The sequence below is a fragment of the Sus scrofa genome, chromosome 7, assembly GCF_000003025.6.
Source record: "Sus scrofa isolate TJ Tabasco breed Duroc chromosome 7, Sscrofa11.1, whole genome shotgun sequence".
Taxonomy (NCBI): domain Eukaryota; kingdom Metazoa; phylum Chordata; class Mammalia; order Artiodactyla; family Suidae; genus Sus; species Sus scrofa.
This window is the reverse complement of record NC_010449.5, coordinates 59291056-59309394: the sequence shown is the minus strand read 5'-3', so window position 1 is coordinate 59309394 and position 18339 is coordinate 59291056. Positions and strand designations below refer to the sequence as shown.

The window sequence follows — 18339 nt, the reverse complement described above, 5'->3', positions numbered from 1 at the left end:
AAAGCTCTGCCTGTGTAACTTGGGCTATGTTGACCTTCTGTGAGCCCCTGCCTCCTTCAGTGTGACGTGGGGATGCTGACGCCTGTCACACAGGGTTGGGTAAGAAGGAAATAAAAGGACAGGTGAAGAATGGCTTTGTGACTTTGTGAGCCCTGAGCACACCGCAGGTTTGGGGCTAGTCCCCCTGGGCATCCTAGAGTAGCCTAGAGCCACTGGACTGTGGGGATCTGGGGTAGACAGAGAGAAGGAGACCTGGGTCCTACCTTCGAAAAGATTCCAGCCAACAGGTACAAAGGCAGGAATTCCAGAGAACAGTTAACTGGAGCAGAATGTCCATGCCTAGACTGCGAGGCCATCCAAACAATCTTCCTGGAGGAAGGCATGTGAGGGAATGGGGAAGCTGAGTTCCAGCCCTTCATGTGGTCAGAGATCAGGGTCAAGGTGAACTCTTCCCGGGAGGGCAGCGGGTGACTAGGACCATCTCACAGGCTAAGAGCCCTCCGCTCCCCACATGAGGGAGCCATGGGTGGGATCTGAGAGAGAGTCATCCACAGGGAAATCTGAGTCAACCCTGGCTTCCACTCAACTGCCAGGCAGCCCGGGTTTCTCAAGGTGCCTGCCTGTCCGCCTCATCCCCCGGCGGAGGCATAGAGAGACCGCAGGGACTGCCTCGGAGCCCAAGGCTGCACACCCAGGGTTCTGCAAGAATGACGGACAGCACGTCGCGCGGCTGCGCGTGGAGACGCTGAGGCTGGGCGGGGCCTCAGGAGGGGCCGCTGTGCGCGTCCTGGGGGACGCCATCTTCCCATCTACCCGCGCCCTGACCAACCCCCATGGACCTATTGCAGCAGCCTGGTTCTGCTCCGGGCCAGACCCCACGGCCCGCCACGGCGGGGCCCCGGCCTTCAGGGTGGCCTTCCACGTGCACGGGGCCCTGCAGCCTCCTGCCTTCAACTGGCCTCTGGGTGCCAGCCAGCCAGAACCAAAGTCACTGCGCCCAGAGCCCCAGCTGCCCGGCCTGCAGGTGGGTGTTTCCTGGGCCCGTCGGGTTCCAGCGTCACTGCTCCCCCAGTTAGGCGCCCCCAGTGCCTCAGATCAGCCTAGCTGTCTCCCAGCCCTTCAGTGAGCAGAGCTCCTGAATTCCCTAAGGTCGCCTCCTTCGGTTGTGAGAACAAGCATTCTGAGGGTGGAGCAGGGAGTCCCAGTGTGAGGGAGAACAGAAAAATGGAATAAAGGCTCCACAGAGCAAGAAATCCTTACTCGGTGGAGTTTCTTTGCCCACTGGGTGAGTGTCCCCTGAGACCTTTCAGTCCTCAAATTCGCTGTCACACATTCTCACCAGGTTTCGAGGGAGGCCTGGAGCGATCGGGGGACGGAAGTCTTTCTGCACCCACCCTCAAGCCCATCCAGCTCCCACCACAGCCGGGAGGGCTTCAGCCCTGAGCCAGGACCCTGGCAGCCTCAGTCCCAGGTGAGAGGGTCTAGTCCAAGCTGAGGAGGGTTCCTGGTTGTGGTCTTGTTCTGCAACCAGGTAGCGTACTTGTGGGCCTCACAGCCAGTATAGGTAGAAGCTAGTAGTGTGAACAGCCCATTTCATAGGTGGAGAAACTGAGGCTTGTTCCCAAGGATGCTTGATTCCATTTAAGGCCCACAACATTGCCTGGGAACCTTAATGCACAATAGAGCTTTGAATCCAAAGCTAAGAAAAACCCTGGGGAGTTCCTGTCCTGGCACAGCAAAAACGAAGCTGACTAGGAACCATGAGGTTGTGGGTTCGATCCCTGGCCTCGCTCAGTGGGTTAAGAATCTGGCGTTGCCATGGGATGTGGTGTAGGTCACAGATGCGGCTTGGATCTGATGTTGCTGTGGCTGTGGTGTAAGCTGGCAGCTATAGCTCCGTTTGGACCCCTAACCTGGGAACCTCCATTTGCCGTGAGTATGGCCCTAAAGAAAAAAGAAAAAGAAAAAAAGAAAAATCCTGGGTTCAAGGTGCCACCTGGCTTGAAAACAGTTTGATACAACATAGGATTCATATGGTCCCATAAGCTAGAAGGAAGGCTCTGGTGAAGGAGTGTGCAGGTCTAATTTTGAAGCCTAGGATAGGGTGTTCAGAAGAGAGGTCGTTTGAGATGAATCATTCGTTCATTCACTCATTTATTCATTAATCTGCCAAACATTTGTTAAGGGACTCTATCAGACCCCATGCTAGGTGGGTAAGATTTAGGAATGGCAATTCTGGGCTTTGAGGAGCGTATTCCAAGGAGGAGGGACCAGAATAAGCTGGCTGAGGAGAAGGAATGGGTTTGGCTGGCAACAGAATGAACTGAGGTCGAAACCGAAAGGTAACAACCAAAGGTGCCTGAGTCTCCTGCAGTGCCTGCATCCCACAGTGCATTGGTCTGGGCTGAAGTGGAGCCCAGAGTGATGAGAGCACCAATAATGGATGGGAGAAAGTGGAAGGAATCAGGGAACAGTAACAAAAGAGCTGGGTGGATATTCAGTTCAGGAGGCTGTGGGGGACCAGCAGAGGGATGTGTGCCGGAGAAAGACAATCTGACCTGTGGTTTAGGCAGAGTGATGTGGAAGAATGTGCCATGAGAACTGGATAAATGGACCAGGGACCAGGGACCACCTTATCTTGCCCAGGTCTCAGTCTGTTACATAGACTACTTTGGCCTCTGTTTATTCATTCATCAGTCAGTCAGTCAACAAATACTTTTGACCACCTACTGTATGCCCAGCTCTGTGTGGCTGCTGAGGATACAATGGTGAGCTTTGTCAGTGAGATGGATGATACCTGGTTCTTACAGGACATTCTGTCCCCTTAGGCTGCAAGCCTCCTGATTTCATGGTCTGGCTCCTCTGTTCTACAGTTCATTACAGGACTAGATATGCAAGAAGCTCAGTGCTCAGGAAGAAGTGGTCCCCTGCTGTCTAGGTCCCAGCATGTCCCTGCCACCTGAGCCCTGGGCCACGTGGACAGTTCTTTGCAGGCTGCAGCTCTGAATGCCTGTGAGGGAGGGTGGGATGGCTGCAGGGAAGGGGGACCGTGAGATGGCTGAGCCATTCACTGCAGCTCTAATTTCTGTTATTTAATGCCATCATCTCCCTGCCATTCTCCCTCTTAAAGTGTCAGATGTCTGCCTCTACCAAGACAAGAAAATGGCTTTCAAGGGAGAGGAAAATCGCTTTCCTCACTGAGGGGTGGCGGTGGCAGGGGTGGGGGTGGGGGGGTTAGCCATCACAACCCTGACAACAGGGCCAGGAAGCCAGTAGGGGAACAGACAATGGAGAGGGGTCCTTCAGAAAATAGAGGGGCTGTTTCTTTCAGCTCAGGCAGACTCATCCAGCAGTTCAGTCTGAGGAAAGAGGGCACTTTTCTGGTGTCTTTGGAGGTACCAAGGCACAGCTGGAAGGACAACGGCATGACCAGGCTCTCAGAGAGCAATGGGGCCTCCTCTGGACCTGTGGCCAGCTCCCTGGGGAAGTGGATGTGGCCTAGAACCACAGGGACTCTTGCAGATAGGGAAAATGAAGACCTTAACCCAGTTCTCTGATTTTCAACTGAAGAGGAGAAAAAAGCAATTTGGGGGGTGGCGGGAGTGAGAAGAAAAGGCAGTGAGCAGGAGGCATGGAGAAGAGAGGGGGGAATTGCATCCTTGAGTGCAGATTCAGCAATATTCAGTTCCAAGGCCAGGGATGGACTTCTGGGCTCCAGGTGCTAATGGATAGACGCAAGACCACCTCCTCCGGGAAGCCTTCCCTGAATTGATTTTTGTCCCTTCCAAACTAGCCTCAGGGCTGTCTGCATCAGGGATTTCAACCATTGAATCTACCCAATTTAGAACTTCAGTGTTAACTCAAGTTGTTCTCCAATTTGTGTGTCCGTTTTTAAAGCCAGAACTGCTGATGGTCATGGATTGAGGAATGGGGTGAGGATACAGCAGGGGGCAGAGGGCAGGGGCATTAGCTATACAATGATCAAGGATGAGTAGGGAACAGGAGGCAAGGCTCAGTGTAAGCGTCAGTGACTGACTCTGAATCACTTTGCTTCTCAGCCATGACCCACAGGTTACATAGTCCTAAATAGCCATGCCAGCGTAGGTCACAGCATTCCAGAAATCCTGGAGACTCTGCTGGGACAGTCAATTCCCTGAGCTAACATATTCACTTCTCCAGTCCCCAAGTTTCTTCCCCTGTGTGTGTGGGGAGGTGAGGGGGGGGGAGTGGGGGTTGGTGGTAGTGAGGGCTTATCCCCCATGAGTATTTCCAGCATGTAGGTCACAGCGTCTACGATAGAGCTCACTCCCTCAGGCCCTGACCCACGAGTTGGGGGACCAGGATGCACAAGCAGTGGCTGCAGAGGGAAATTTACCGTGCAAAGGAGGGAGCCAGCTCCAGGTTTCCTGCCAGCTGCACAGGCAGCTTCCTTTCCCGGCAGAGCTCTACCAGATTCATCCTGTCCCTTGATGCTGCCTCCTTCGCCTCTTGGCAGGTTTGAGACCATGTGGCTGCACCACCCCAGCACCCTCAAGGCCCCTTTCCCCAGGGCAAGTGGGAGTTCATCCAACCAGATCGAGGATGGCCATGCAGGGTAGGTCCCCCAGGATGAGGGAAGCAGCAAGGGGCAGGCCAAATCTGCCTGCTGAGGCCTTGGGGGTACACCCCTTAACTTTTTTAAGGGCACACAAGGCCTTCTGGGGAATTGAGGGGCAAGGGGAGGCCACATCGGTCTTGGGCCTGGAGCTGCAAAGGCCCTCAGGGGCTACAATCCCTCCTGTACCTCACCCACCTCTCTAAGAGATCTTGAAGGTATAAGGACAACCTCCCCCCCCCCGCACAGAGCTGTTTAAGAGGGAAACTGTAGACTGGAAATTCCCAGTGATGAAATTTCTGGAAATATGAACTTAAAAATTCCTTTCCTGTAGCTCAGCAAGCCATCCTGGGGGCTCCTTCACACTAGACCCAGAGCTTCCTCCCACACGGGAGCAGGGGTGGGAGTGGGAAAAGGGGAGAGGGAGGGGGAGATGGGCTCCCTTCTTGGCATTTACCTTTGCAAACAATTGCAGTTTTGTTTCAAGGAAATGATTCTGTTCCCAAGGAGCCTTTTAAATGATGCTTTCAAGGGTCTTTTTTTTTTTTTCCATTTAAAACATTTTTTTTTTTTTTTTTTTGCCCTGGAGGGGAGAAAAAGAGAAGAAAAAGCTAATAAAGCAATCACCAAATGCTGAGCACCTGGCTCTATGCCTGTGGATTCTGATTGTGGCTTTGGCACCAACAGGCTGGGGGGCTTTCATTAAGGAGAAGTGGAGGGGAACGAGCAGTCAGAGGCTTGCTCAGCGTCCCCGCTGCCAGCCCGTCCATTCCCAAACTAGGTCTCCGCAGCAGTCTCTCTTTGTTCCCTCCCTCCGCCCCTCCCCCACCCCTTTCCCTTTCTTCCTCCCTCCTCCACCCACCTCTGAGTCTCTCCGCCCTTGGAGTGCTGGTTCTGGCTGGAGCTCCAGACCCACACTCTTGAAGCCCCAGGCATCCTTCTGCCTTTGGGCCAGCACACGCCAGGCCCTCATTCTCTTCCCCTTTCGGCCCTGCTTTTCAATTCATTCTGCCTTTTATTGCTCACTATTGCATATACCATTTCTATTGCCCTGGAGAAAGGAAGGATTGGGGGGGGGCAATACACACACGGTGGATTTCATTAACATTACTGCCTGGTTCATCTGGGGTGGAGATGGGGAGCTGGACACTTCTTCGCCCCTACACCTCAGTGCCAGACCTTCAAGGTCAGCGTGGCCTTCCCTCCTGTATCCAATTTCCTGGTGGAGGGCTATGCCCAGTACCCATTTCACAGGTGGGGAAACAGAGGCTCTGGAATGCAGTGCTTGGATTGCTACTAACAAGGTAGGACAGGTTAGAATGGGTTAGATCAGCACTGCTCCCCCTCTCCCAAGCTAGTGCCCCAAGCCCTCTGTATTGGGACACCAGTGTCACCTTCCCTCCTCCTTTCCTGAGCTCCATCTCCTACAGAGGATGTGAGCAGGTCAGCTCCTCCTTGCAAATGAGGCAGTTTTATGTGCTTTAGAAAAACACTCCAATTGTTCCCTCAATTACCCCGAGCGGATTGAATATATTAATCTCTCTCTTAACTCGAGTGAGAGACTCAGCTGCCACCCCTCCCCCAGCCACCAGCGCCCCTCCGCAGGCACGTGCCTGGGACTGACTCCCACCACCCCCATCCCCAGGCCTGGGCCCCAGAGTAGGTCAGCCTGGGTCCAGACAGCATACTTCTGCTGTCTCTCTCTCTCTCTCTCTCTCTCTCTCTCACACACACACACACACACACACACACACACACACACACACACACACACACGGCTGCTTTGCTGCTTTACATTTCTCTGTCAATTCTCATTGATTTTCTCCTTTGCATGCTATTTGGAAGAGCCTTTTCCTTGTGTAAACTCGATCAAGGGAGTGAGGGGGGCAAGAGGGGACTGCAGGCAGCTCCCCCTTCTGCTCCTCTGACAACTGCCTCCAGCTTAAACACACTCTGCCCCAGGCAGCCAAGCTCCGTTAAAAGCTACCTGAGGTTTCCCTTTGTAGCTCGATTTTCTTTTATTTCTGGGGAACAAAGGCACTGTCAATGTGTTCCCAGAGAGTGCTGTCACCCATGCAGGGAGGAATGTAGACCCGTCACCTGTCACCAGGCAAAGGCTGAGGCTGACAGGAGAGGTGGGGCTAGCTGGGCCTGGCCCCAGGGAGGGCAGGGGTGAGGGACATGGCCATTAGCCCCACAGGAAGAGAAAGGCCCTTGGCTCTATGCACCACAATGACTCTGCAGGCCACATACTGTCCCCTCTTGCTTCTGGGTGGTACTGAGAGACTTTCTGCCCACGGCGGTGGGGGGGGGGGTGCTCAGAAGAAAGCAGAGGTCCCTGTACATAGTGGATAGTGGCTAAGACCTGAAAAATATGTAGTGTTGGCATGGGGGTGGGGTAGGGGTGTCCTTTATTTATGTCCTTGCCCAGGCTTGTCTCTTCACCCAACCTGCCTGTTTTCCTGCCTTGGAAACAGTGCCCAGAGCTCAGAAGGGTGGGATATTACAGGAGAGGTTTGGGGTTCAGCCAACTGGCAGTGAGAGGCAGGTGCACTGGGGTCAGGAGGATCTGGGTTCAGATCAGTCTCTGGCATTTATTTAGTAACTGACCCTGTGCAGGTCACATAACATCCCTCAGCCTCCATTTTCACATCTGTAAAATGGGGAGGGGGCGATTCCTGTATTATCTATTGCTGGGAAAATTGAATTAGTTGATATACGGTTAGCCCTGCCCTGCAGGCAGGGTTTAATAGATGCTGTTCTAGTAATGAGTTGGAATGTCTCTACTGGGGAAAGTAGATGGGTCTGGGCCTCAGGTCCTGCATCTGGAAGAAAGGGTTGCTGCTGCTTACCTAGCTGGCTTCCCAGGGGAAGGGTGTTGGAAACTTGTGAACCCCACTGTCTCTGGGACCTGGGTACCAGGTTTCAGGGTGGAGAAGGCTGGATCAGCCTGGGTGCTGGTCTGGGAAGAAGCCCCATTAGCAGATTGTTGTATCTGAGCTTACCAGATGGCCCTGCCACCCCTCCCCCATCGCTGCCTTCCCCCACCCCAGTCAGGCACTACTGCCTGTGCACGAGCATGTGTGTGTGTGTGTGTGTGAGAGAGAGAGAGAGAGAGAGAGAGAGAGAGAGAGATGTATGTGGTGAAGAGGAGATGGAGAGGAGAGAGGTAGCAGGCTCTGATGTCCTCCCAGCTCAGGCCCAGCAGCTGTGTGCTCTAGTGGGGAGAATTGTGGTAGCCCCTCATCTCCAGAAATTACCTTCAGGGGCAAGGAGGGAGGAGGGGCAGGAGGGCCAAGTTATCATGGCCTTTTAAGCTCATCCTCTCTTCTCCCTCACTCACACCCTTGGAAAGTGGATGTGCCCTCAACAGATACTCGGGTACACAGACGCATTCACAGATGTGCAGATGTGGAAGGACACACCCGTGTTGGATATATGTAAAGCCACCACCTCGTGGGCATGCAGAGACCCCCACCTCCCCACATCACAACAGTGGATTTACACCAGCACATTGTTGAACAGACATGGGGTACACACCTTCCCCTACATGTACCCACAGCTCCTTGGGACCTTCTGGCTTTGTCCCTGTACAGACCCCCAATGTGCAGCTTCTACCAGAGGAGAAGGAGGCTTTGCGGACATGGCATGTGTGATATATGAGGTGCAATCAAAACGCCGTGTGAAACCAGTCTTTAATAACTGGTCTTTAATAAAACAGCAGATGAGGGAGGGAAGCAGGGAAAGAAAGCTAACAGGACCCAGTTGGCCTAACCTAGCCCTGGTAAGGGGTTGGCCTGTCAAGAGTCAGCTGAGACATCCCACTCTGGATCCTGGGCTGGTTCTGCAGAGGCCCTGGGCTGGTTCTGCAGAGGCCCTGGCCTCAGGAGCAGCTGCAACCAACAGGATGGATGGAGGATGAGTCAGAGATATTCTTTCTCCACCTGGATCTGAAGCCTACCCTTGGGTCCAGTGCTCCAACCTCTCTTGGCCCACAGTGACTATGTCCATCCATCCATTCATCCACTCCCCCATCAGTAAAGAAGGTACCTGTATCTCCCAGCCCTTGGGGAGCTGCCAGGCTAGGTGGGGAGAGGAAATAGGAGGAGTTGAAAGACAGAGACATAAGCTCACTGTGATGGCAGCTGGCGCTTGGGGAAGAAGTTATGGGTACGGGCTGGGCGGTCATCAAGGACTCAGTCTGCTGTAGGAAAGGACTCTGTTTTGCAGTTGCGTAAGAGCTGTATGTCTTTGGGCATATCAGTTACCTCCCTGGGCCTCAAGTTCCTCATCTGTACAATGGACAAAGCAGTGCCCACTGGCAGGGAGGTTGTGAGACTCAGATGAGGACAAGGGTGGGAAATTGCTTGTTTCATTAAAACCCACCTCACAGGAGTTCCCATTGAGGCTCAGCGGAAATGAACCTGAGTAGCATCCATGAGGATGCAGATTCCATCTCTGGCCTCTCCCATTGGGTTAAGGATCCAGCATTGCCATGACCTGTGGTGTATGTCACAGGCACTGCTCTGATCTGACGTTGCCATGGCTGTGGCATAGCTCTGATTTGGCGGCTACAGCTCTGATTCAACCCTAGCCTGGGAATCTCCATATGCCGCAGGTGCAACTCTAGAACGACAAAACAAAACAAAAACCCACCTCACAGATGTCAGGGGGACATCTGCCTCAAAAAATGGGGGGTCCAGTAGGGATTAAGAAGAGTGGTTTTCAAGGGGAAAAGACAGGGAGAACAAAATTCTGGGGGCCAGAATGTGGAGTTGGGGGAAGGGACAGCAAGCAGGGAGAAGGGATGAAGTGGAGAGTGCGTGTTTGTGGGGTGGGGAGTTGCAGGGTATGCTGAGGGCATGGAAGTTTGGGGCCAGCTCCAGGGCTCTGACCCCTCTGCTATCCTGTTTGCCCAGGCTGCTTGCAGCCAGGCTAGCAAAGGGGAAGCTGCAAAACCCATTAGAGCCTTGCATGAATATTGGGAGGTGGGCAGGATAGCCCTGATCATGTCCCTATGCTGGAGTAAGAAACTGAGCCCTTGGGAATTAAGTGGCTCACTCAAGGCTTCCCAGTGACTCACTAGCAAAGCCAGGCTAGAACCCAGGTCTCCACCATATATTTTTGCTTTTTTCTGTTACCGTAATCAGCACAGAGGTGGGAATGACTTGCAGTGTTCTTTCCCAGGGAGACTCATACTTCCATGGGCTTTCCAGGCAGCATGACAGGATCATGGACAAGCACTTGGGTGAACAGATTTCTTTCTTGTAGCTGCATATCACACCAAGTCCAGCCAAGACAGAGTATTCAGTGTTATCTGACCCCAACAGCGAGGGCTCATTGTCCTGGGTGGTTTGGGAACGGACTGGGGAGGGGGTTGGTGCTCTCAGTGACTCAGGGTTCCCATGCAAAACCCCTGGCCCACTGGAGTTAGCTGATGACACTTAGAAAAAAGTGTTGTGTAAATAGCCCCAGCACACAATTAAGCCCTTACCCACCCTATGTGAGGAGCAAGAGTGAGTTATAGCCAGGAGGATGCTGTGGATAAACAGACTTTGGACTCAGGCATGAATTCAGATCCCTGCTCTGCCTTGTACTAAGTGTTCCTGATAAAGTCACTTTACTTCTCTGACCTCCGTTTTCTTCTCTGTACTATGGGGATAATGATGCCTAGCAAGTTAAATAATATGCTAGCCTGACTGCAGTCCTGGCGCCCTTCCTGGAGGAGAGGGAATTCCAAATAGATTCCAGTTCCGATACAGACAGACTGGAAGGATTCAGCCTTGGAGGCAGGAGTGGGACAAACATCTGCACCCCTGCTATCCCTGCAGGAGGAGCGTCGATTCTTCCACATAAGAAGTGTTTGTTAGGCCCTGATTCTCCTCCAGGCCTGGCCTCTCAGAGCTCCCAGGGAGACAAGACACTACAGTGAGACCCCTGCCGACCTAGATGTGGGAGGGGAAAGCAGCTGGGCCTCCCCTGGATCAAAGAATGACAGCTCTCCTTAAAATCCCTGCTCTGCCACCTTCTAGCTATGGGACTTAACTTCTCCGTGCCCCTCTCTCTTCATCCATAAAATGGGAGTAATGACAGTAGTTCTTTGACAGAATTGTCAGATTGAACATTTAGTAAATTTAAAGAATATGGAGTTTCCCTTGTGGCTCAGCAGAAACCAATCTGACTAGCAGCTGTGAGGACACAGGTTTGATACCTGGCCTTGCTCATTGGGTTAAAGATCCGGCATTGCTGTAGGCTGAGTTGTAGGTCGCAGATGCAGCTCGGATCTGGTGTTGATGGGGCTGTGGTGTAGGCTGGCGGCTACAGCTCTGATTCGACCCCTGGCCTGGGAACCTCCATACGCCACAGGTGCAGCCCACCCAAAAAAAGACCAAAAAAAAAAAAAAAAAGAATATACTAAATGCTCATAAAATATGTTATGACTACTATGTTGTGTGAATGGCAGCTTGCCAGATAGACGAGGGTTGGAGGGCTGCATTCTCAGTGGAGGGAACAGCCCAGGCAAAGGCCCAGAGGCTTGAGAGGGCGTGGTTTCTTTGGGGAACTCAAGGGGGTAAAGGGTGGTAAGGTTGCAGGGAAGTGAAGGGAGGGGCCTTGGGGGCACATTCGGGAGGGAGAGAACCCAGTCTGCCCCACCCTATCCCCCAGCAGGAAGCCTGCCCTTGAATTGCTATTGGGAGGTGATGGGGGGCCTCCGGTGGGCACTGGGGGGGCAGGGATATTATTTTAATCTTCCTCTTAAAGCATAATTGCTTTTTGTCGGTGGGAGTTCCGGGAGACGTCTCCCCACAAGATTGCTTTCCAGGCTCCTCTCCTCCAGGAGTCAGGCGGGCCAGGCCAGCTCCGCACTGCATTAATATGCTGCAAATGCGATTTCATGGCCGCAAATGAGATTAGGGCCAGAGGCTCTGCTCTTGGGTAGAGACAGTACGCAGTGTGGGCGAGGGGCCTGGCGCTGAGCCGGAAATCTGAGAGGTGGCAATCAAGGGTCCTAGCAGATGAGGCCTGAATAAGCAGTTTCTTGTAACTGGAGCTCCTTGGACCTGCTGGCTCATTCCAGCTTGGACTCTGGAAGAGGGGGGCTATTTGGGGACCAGGCATCACTATCCCAAGCTGAAGTGGTGGCATCTGGGGAATTAACAGGGCAGAGGAATGTGTCTGATGCTAAGATTGTCCCTCCCTCGCTCAGGGAGCACCCCCCTGGCACCAGCCCTGTGCCAGGCAACAACTCGGGCCTTGGGGATGAGGTCTCACCAGACCCAATCTCTGCCCTCAGAGGAGACAGACCCTCTCCTAGGGAATTCAGCAGGAGAGGGTCTTTCTCCTCTGAGACAGGGGGAATCCCAGGGGCTGTGGCTCTGATGCCTCTGGGTTGGGGTAGGGGCAGTGGGGGAAGGTCTCAGGGAAGATTTCTGGAGGTTGTTGCTTTGCATCTTAAAGAAGCACCATGGTTATTTAGGCTGCTATGGGAAGGACAGTCCAGAGAGCATATGGCAAAGCCAAAAGTCTGGGGAGACCAGAGTCCATTCAGGGGAGCGTGGGTGTGAGGCAGGGGTCAGCTGTGATGAGGCTGGAGGGGCTGGAGGGAGCAGACTATGAGGCCTGCAGGGATCTCCTGAGAGTCAGCATCTCTTCTGAGAGCAGTGCTCTTCTGAGAGCAGTTCATGGAAGCAGAGAAGAAACTTGTGCACATTTGTAGGTTGGAAGAGTTGGGGTGAGGGAACTGGTTGAGCCTACTGGATCCCCCCACCCCCGGCCTCTCTGCCACGAGCGGACCCCTGCTCCACCTTGGCAGGGTCCCCCCCTTCTGCCCCTCTTGATGGAAGGGAACGGCAGGTGGCCTTCTCTGCTTACCCCTTTATTCAGTCCCTTGTTAACGAGTTACTGATTTCTCAAAAGAAAAATGCCCAAAAGCCACGTTGCATCTTCAGTGAAGTGATTTGTGGCATGGCGATGGGACTTGGGCTGCCCTGAATGAGACCTCTGGTTACCAAATGCTGAGAGGTCTCCTTCAATGCAGGATCAATAAATGCACCTGCTGAACTAAGGGACAGGGTGGCAGCCAGCAGGGAGAGCAGCACACCCATAACAGTCACCCCAAGTCTCCTGTTGGAGAACTGGAGCCACAGGGGCCCTGGATTGACACAAACTGGCATAAACCCAGGGGAAGCTTGTACCCGGGCACCTGCCATATGTGGGACACCCATCTTCTCACCTGGTCCTCACCGCACCCCTACAAGGTGGATTATCCTCTCTGCCTTGTGGTTGAGGAATTGAGGCCCAAGGGGGTCAAAGGACTTGCGTAAAATGCTTGCTGTGGGGCATGGAGGAGCCAGAGTATTTTTTGCTGCCCAGTGTAGTAGTGCTGGGTCAGGCTGGTCAGTCCTGAAGGACGAAAACAAGGCACAGTGACAGGGTTGGAACTATCAAGTCCGCCATGACAAAATATGGAGGCTCATGCCTTAAGTCCAGCAGCCATTGACTAAGCTGACCCAGGTCACCTCTGCACAGTAAGGCACCAGAAGGTCGGAAGGGCAGCCCCCCAACACCTCTGGGATCTGCCATGGTCCGCTTAGCCTGCAGGCAGGCTCCATTGAAGGGACTCAGCTGGAACTGGGAGCAAGCCCAGGGTGCAGGGATCCTGCCAGACAACCTTGCCACCCATTTGTGCTGATAGGTGTCCTCTGCCCTGGTTTGTGCCCAGCTGAGACCCCCAGCTTGCCCTTCCTCTCTCTCCTTTGACTCTCGTGTCTGTGGGTGGCATTGTCACAGAGTATATCTCTGGCCCCATTTGAAAGGCCAGATGTTGTCATCTCTGAACTGTGCCTTTTTCATGTCATCCCAGTTTGAGGATGAAGGATGGAGAGATGTGACCCATTTCCCTGGGAGAGGAGGCGAAAGCGATACGCTTTTGTGATTGTGATGGTAGGCTTTGGAGCCAGCAGACCCACATTCACATCCCAACTCTGCTGCTTTGAAGTTGGACAAGTCCCTTCATTTCTCAGAGCGTCTGTTTCCTCTTCTTAAAAATGGAGTAACAGGAGTTCCTGTGGTGTCACAGAGGAAACGAATCTGACTAGGAACCATGAGGTTGTGGGTTTGATCCCTGGCCTTGCTCAGCAGGTTAAGGATCCGGCGTTGCTGTGAGCTGTGGTGTAGGTTGCAGACATGGCTCAGATCCCATGTTGCTGTGGCTCTGGAGTAGGCCGGCGGCTACGGTTCCAATTAGACCCCTAGCCTGGGAACCTCCATATGCTGCAGGAGCAGCCCTAAAAAAAGGACAAAGACAAAAAAAAAAAAATGGAGTAACAGCAATAACTCTTGGGGCTGTGAAAATGAGGATAAAAAGAGGCAGTGAGGTAAACTCTGGGCACAGCACCTGGCGTAGTTACTGCCCACTCGGTCTTCTCAGGATGTGAAGACGTGGTAGTGGTGAGGGTGCCAGCAATACCAGGATATCAGACCAGTGTTCAGGCCCACCGAGAGGGGCTCACACAGCAGGTGCATCAGTCAGGACCTTGTAGGGAAAAGAATGCATGCAATTTCAATCCTTTGAGGGGAGGTTAATAGAGGGACTGTTTGCAAAGTTGAGGGCGAAGTTTAGGAAGAACAAGAGGGATGTGTAGTCCCCTGGGGACTAGTAAGTGAGAGGAGCCTTCACTGCCCCTTAGACCCAAACAGGCAAGAGGGGGAATGATGACCTGGAGGGGTGGCTGTGTGGAGAGTGCTGCCTGCCAGGCAGGGTAGCCATGGGGAGAGGGACCAGCCAATCCAGAGAACCAGCTGGGAGGGAGCTTCCTCTCTCCCTGCTGGCCCTCCCAGCCTAACCAGAACCCAGGGACAGCCTCCAGGCACAGCTCAGGGAAGAGGAGAAAGAGAATGGATCTGCAGTACAAATGGGAGACCCCCAACAGCACAGGTGACAGGAGAGGAGACTCAGCTGTACTCTCCAGCCATACTCACCTGCTCTCCCATTTGAACTCTCTCAAAGGAAGCAGGCAGCCTTGTCCTTGGGCTGCTTCCTTGGTGTTGGAGAGGCTGAGGGTGAGAGGAGGGAAGGCTGGAGAGGCAGGACCACAGAGAGAGGGGCTCCTGGGTGCCCCCAGCAGAGAGAGCTCTGGTTGCAGTGACTTAAGCTCAAACTCAGCCTAGTGCCTTAAGGGGTGGGGTGTGAACTGGCCCCCAGGGGTCCCAGTGGCAGCCCTCATTGAAGCACAAGGCAGAGCCAGTCCCCACTCAGCCACCCTCAAATCTCTCTGCAGAAACTTCCAGGTTGAGCCTTAGCTCATGCGAGGTCAGAGCAGCCCCCAACGGTCCTGACCTCACAGGCTGTGGATTCACCATTGAATTCATTGGTCCTCCTCGAGTCTGCCATCCTTCAGCCAAAATGTGAGCACCTGCTGTATACACTGCTGGGGCTGAGGGAAAGTGGCATTTGGAGGGTAGAGACCCTCTAAGGGAACTGCCTTGGCTGACAATTGACCTCAGGGAACTGCCTTGGCAGGGCATTGACCTTAGGTTTATTTCCTATCGGGAGTGAACTTAGCAGCACAGACACAGGCAAGTGTTACCGTGGAAAGAGGACTGTTAGGAGCAGACAAAGAGGGAGGCTTCCCAGATGAAGGGTCTCGAGCTGGACATGAGGATAAATTGGATTTAGATAGGAGGGGAGGAGAGATTTCTAGTGAGGCGGCTGCCTGGAGAGAGGTGGCTGTGGGAATGGAGCTGGAAGCTGGGAACAGAGTGTGTCTGGGAAAGAGGAGAGAGGGGCTGGATTATCTGGGCTGAGGGTGAAGGCTCAGGCACTGGGTGGAGTTGTGCATGCTGTGACCTGCAGGCATTTTTCACTTCTCTGGCCCATTGCTTCTGGGGAGAACCTGCCAAGTCCAAGGTTGTTTAGCGGGGAAGAGAGCAAGCATTTGGGGGAGCACTGAACTGAATATCAGCACTAAGTGCTTTACCTGCATTGCCTCATTCAGCCCTCAGAGCTGCCTGGATTTCCCCACTGTATAAAGATGGGAACCAAAGCTCAGAGAGGGTTAGCATTTGAACCAAGATCACACAGCTATCAACTGTCATTTGCTACAAAAATCATACCAAGTTTCCCACCGCATCTATCCCTTTCCTTCCCCAGAAGCCCAATCCAGTTGCCCAAAAGAAATGGAGAGACGAATCCGACTAGGAACCATGAGGTTGCAGGTTTGATCCCTGCCCTTGCTCAGTGGGTTAACAATCCGGCATTGCCGTGAGCTGTGGTGTAGGTCACAGACGTGGCTCGGATCCCACATTGCTGTGGCTCTGGCGTAGGCTGGCAGCTACAGCTCCGATTAGACCCCTAGCCTGGGAACCTCCATATGCCATGGGAGTGGCTCAAGAAATGGCAAAAAGACAAAGAAAAAAAAAATCTTATAAAAAAAAAAAAAGAAATGGAGAGAAGGTGATGGGAGGGGGGTAGTGGTGGTAAAAGAATGGGGGAGGTGGAGGATAGACTCTTCCTGCCGCCCAGCTGGCGCATCTCAAAGCCATGGGAGGAAGCAGGACCCCTCTTTCCTCAAGAGCCCACCCCAGATCCAAAGCAGCCACTCTGGGCTTCCTAACGGCTGTGCTTAACCCCTGGCCCCACTAAATGATGCAGCTCCAAGTGTTCTCTCTTGGGAGGCAGGGGGTGGGTAGGGTTACCTATTAGCAGTGAGATCAATCATTACCTGCTTTTCCTCACAGTGGCATCTCCCTGAGTCATCAAAGCTTGGGGCTGACTCTCAGGCAGGGGAGCAGAAGGTCTTCTGGCCATTCAGGAAGCAGGTTCATTTCTCTGGGCTGGGGAGGCAGAGCTCTTCTTACCGAGAAAGGGGAATGAGGCAGGTAGAACCACTGGTGGGAGAGGGGTGGGAGGTTCATAGTGTTAAATAGGAAAGCCGTATCCAGTCTCCAGGCTGCTGGCTGTCTCACTGCCTTTCTGGGATGGGAAGGTTAGTGTAGCACAGGAGTGAATGTCCCAGGGGTTCTTGGTCCAGGGAGCTGGGCAGTCAGGTTCTTGGTCCAGGGAGGTGGTGGGAATGCTCTCCTTCCGGAGGCTGCTGAGTGTGCAGGGTGCAGGGCTCACTAGTGCTCTGGAGCCAGACGGCTTGGAGCCAGGGCCCAGTTGTATCATCTTCTTCCCAGGCAGGAAGGCAATAGGGGCTGCAGCAGCAGAAAGCTCAGATGCTGGTAGGGCAGCTGGGTCAGAGCCCAGAGCCCAGGGGGGCACTGGAAGGAGCTGCAGGACAGGGCAGGGGCCACACTGAGGCAGGCAAGGCAGTGAGGGTACAGAATTTAAGGAGGTGTGGTGGCAGAAACATTCACATAGCCCTAAGAGCCTGTGCCTCCTTAATGTGTGCTCCCTAATTGCCCTGCTGGCCTCTTCCAGACCTGCTGCAGGGCCTTGGACTGAGCCGCAAATGTCCCCTGTATGCAGTGGAGTAGTGCTGGTCCCCTCCTCCCACCACAACTTGCTCCCAAAGAGACTGAGAGGAAGAGAGAAGCATTCTAAGGAGACTGGGGAACCATCCACTGAGACCCTTTCTACACCTGCTAGATTGTGACCGTGTTGGCCCAGGCCTGAGAGGGGAGAAAACTGGGAGTGGGACTCACAGCTTCCATCCCCAACCATCTGGGTGACCTCGGCTGGTGACCTTTCTGTTCTAATCAAAGGTGAATCCTCAGCTTTTCTGTCTTTAAACTGGGGAGAAGCACTCTCTCTGCCTCTCTCTCTCTGGAGTGGGGTGGGAGGTAGGCTAGGAGGTCTCCACAAAGCAGTGTGCTCCTGCTGCCAGGGTACACCTGCTCTTGGCCCCCACATCAAGAAAAATGAGATGAACTTTCAGTATAGAGCTTAAATCAGCTGGCAGAAAAATGAGACGGGCCACAGGGGTCTTTACCAGTGTTCCCCATCCCACCTTCGCTAGCCCAGGATTCCTGATCATCCTTGGAGGTCAGTTCAGACCTCGCCTTCCCATGGAGCAGACCCCAACCCCAGCCAAGATCCAGTCATACCTCATTCTGCCATCTCACCATGCATAAAAGCACTTAGAACTGTGCCTGGCATGTGGTAAGTGCTCAATAAAAATAAAAAGAAAAAATTTTTGTCTTGGTAATGATTTCTGTGGAGCTCAGAATTAGATTGATCATCATCTTTGGGCCATACCCTAAAAACCATTGTTGACCCAAACATGGCCCTTGTTAGTTATCATTTATTCTCAAGAATATAATGAACACCCACTAACTGACCACCCCATCTAAGAGACAACGTTACAATAACACATCTATTCCCCATTCTGTCTCCCGTCCTCCCACCCATCCTCCAAGAGGAAACCATTCTCCTGAACTTTATGTTTATTATTATTAAACAAACAAAAGACTGTGGTATTCTATAGAGGCAGGATGGCTGCAGATTCATTAACAGAAATAGTTGTTTGAGGAACAAGTTGCGATTTCCTTGCAGGCAACATCTGAGTCTCCTCCTTTCCTGCGTGTGGTCAGCATGTGGCTGAGCGCAGGGGAATCTTGGTTTATGGGCTGTTAGGTGTGCCACCAGCAGGAAGGGCGCTGACTGAATGGCAGAAAGCAGGAGGACACAGCTCCAGAAATAAGGGAAATGGCTTCTGATTCCCCCCATCTGCACCTGACAGAAGTCTCTGTGACTTATACTCTGCCCTATGATGTCACACAACGTTGCCCAGGTGACCCAG

At 53.3% G+C, this 18339-nt stretch overlaps 1 protein-coding gene across 1 annotated transcript in view; it reads left to right on the top strand.

The window, feature by feature from the left end:
* Positions 1 to 18339, top strand: part of LOC100152111 (coiled-coil domain-containing protein 33) — a 71763-nt gene that overhangs the window by 3777 nt on the left and 49647 nt on the right. The window contains exons 2-3 of the mRNA XM_021100053.1: positions 613 to 1024; positions 1343 to 1471. Of these exons, the coding sequence (XP_020955712.1) occupies positions 613 to 1024; positions 1343 to 1471 (541 nt within the window). The remainder of the gene's footprint in view (positions 1 to 612; positions 1025 to 1342; positions 1472 to 18339) is intronic.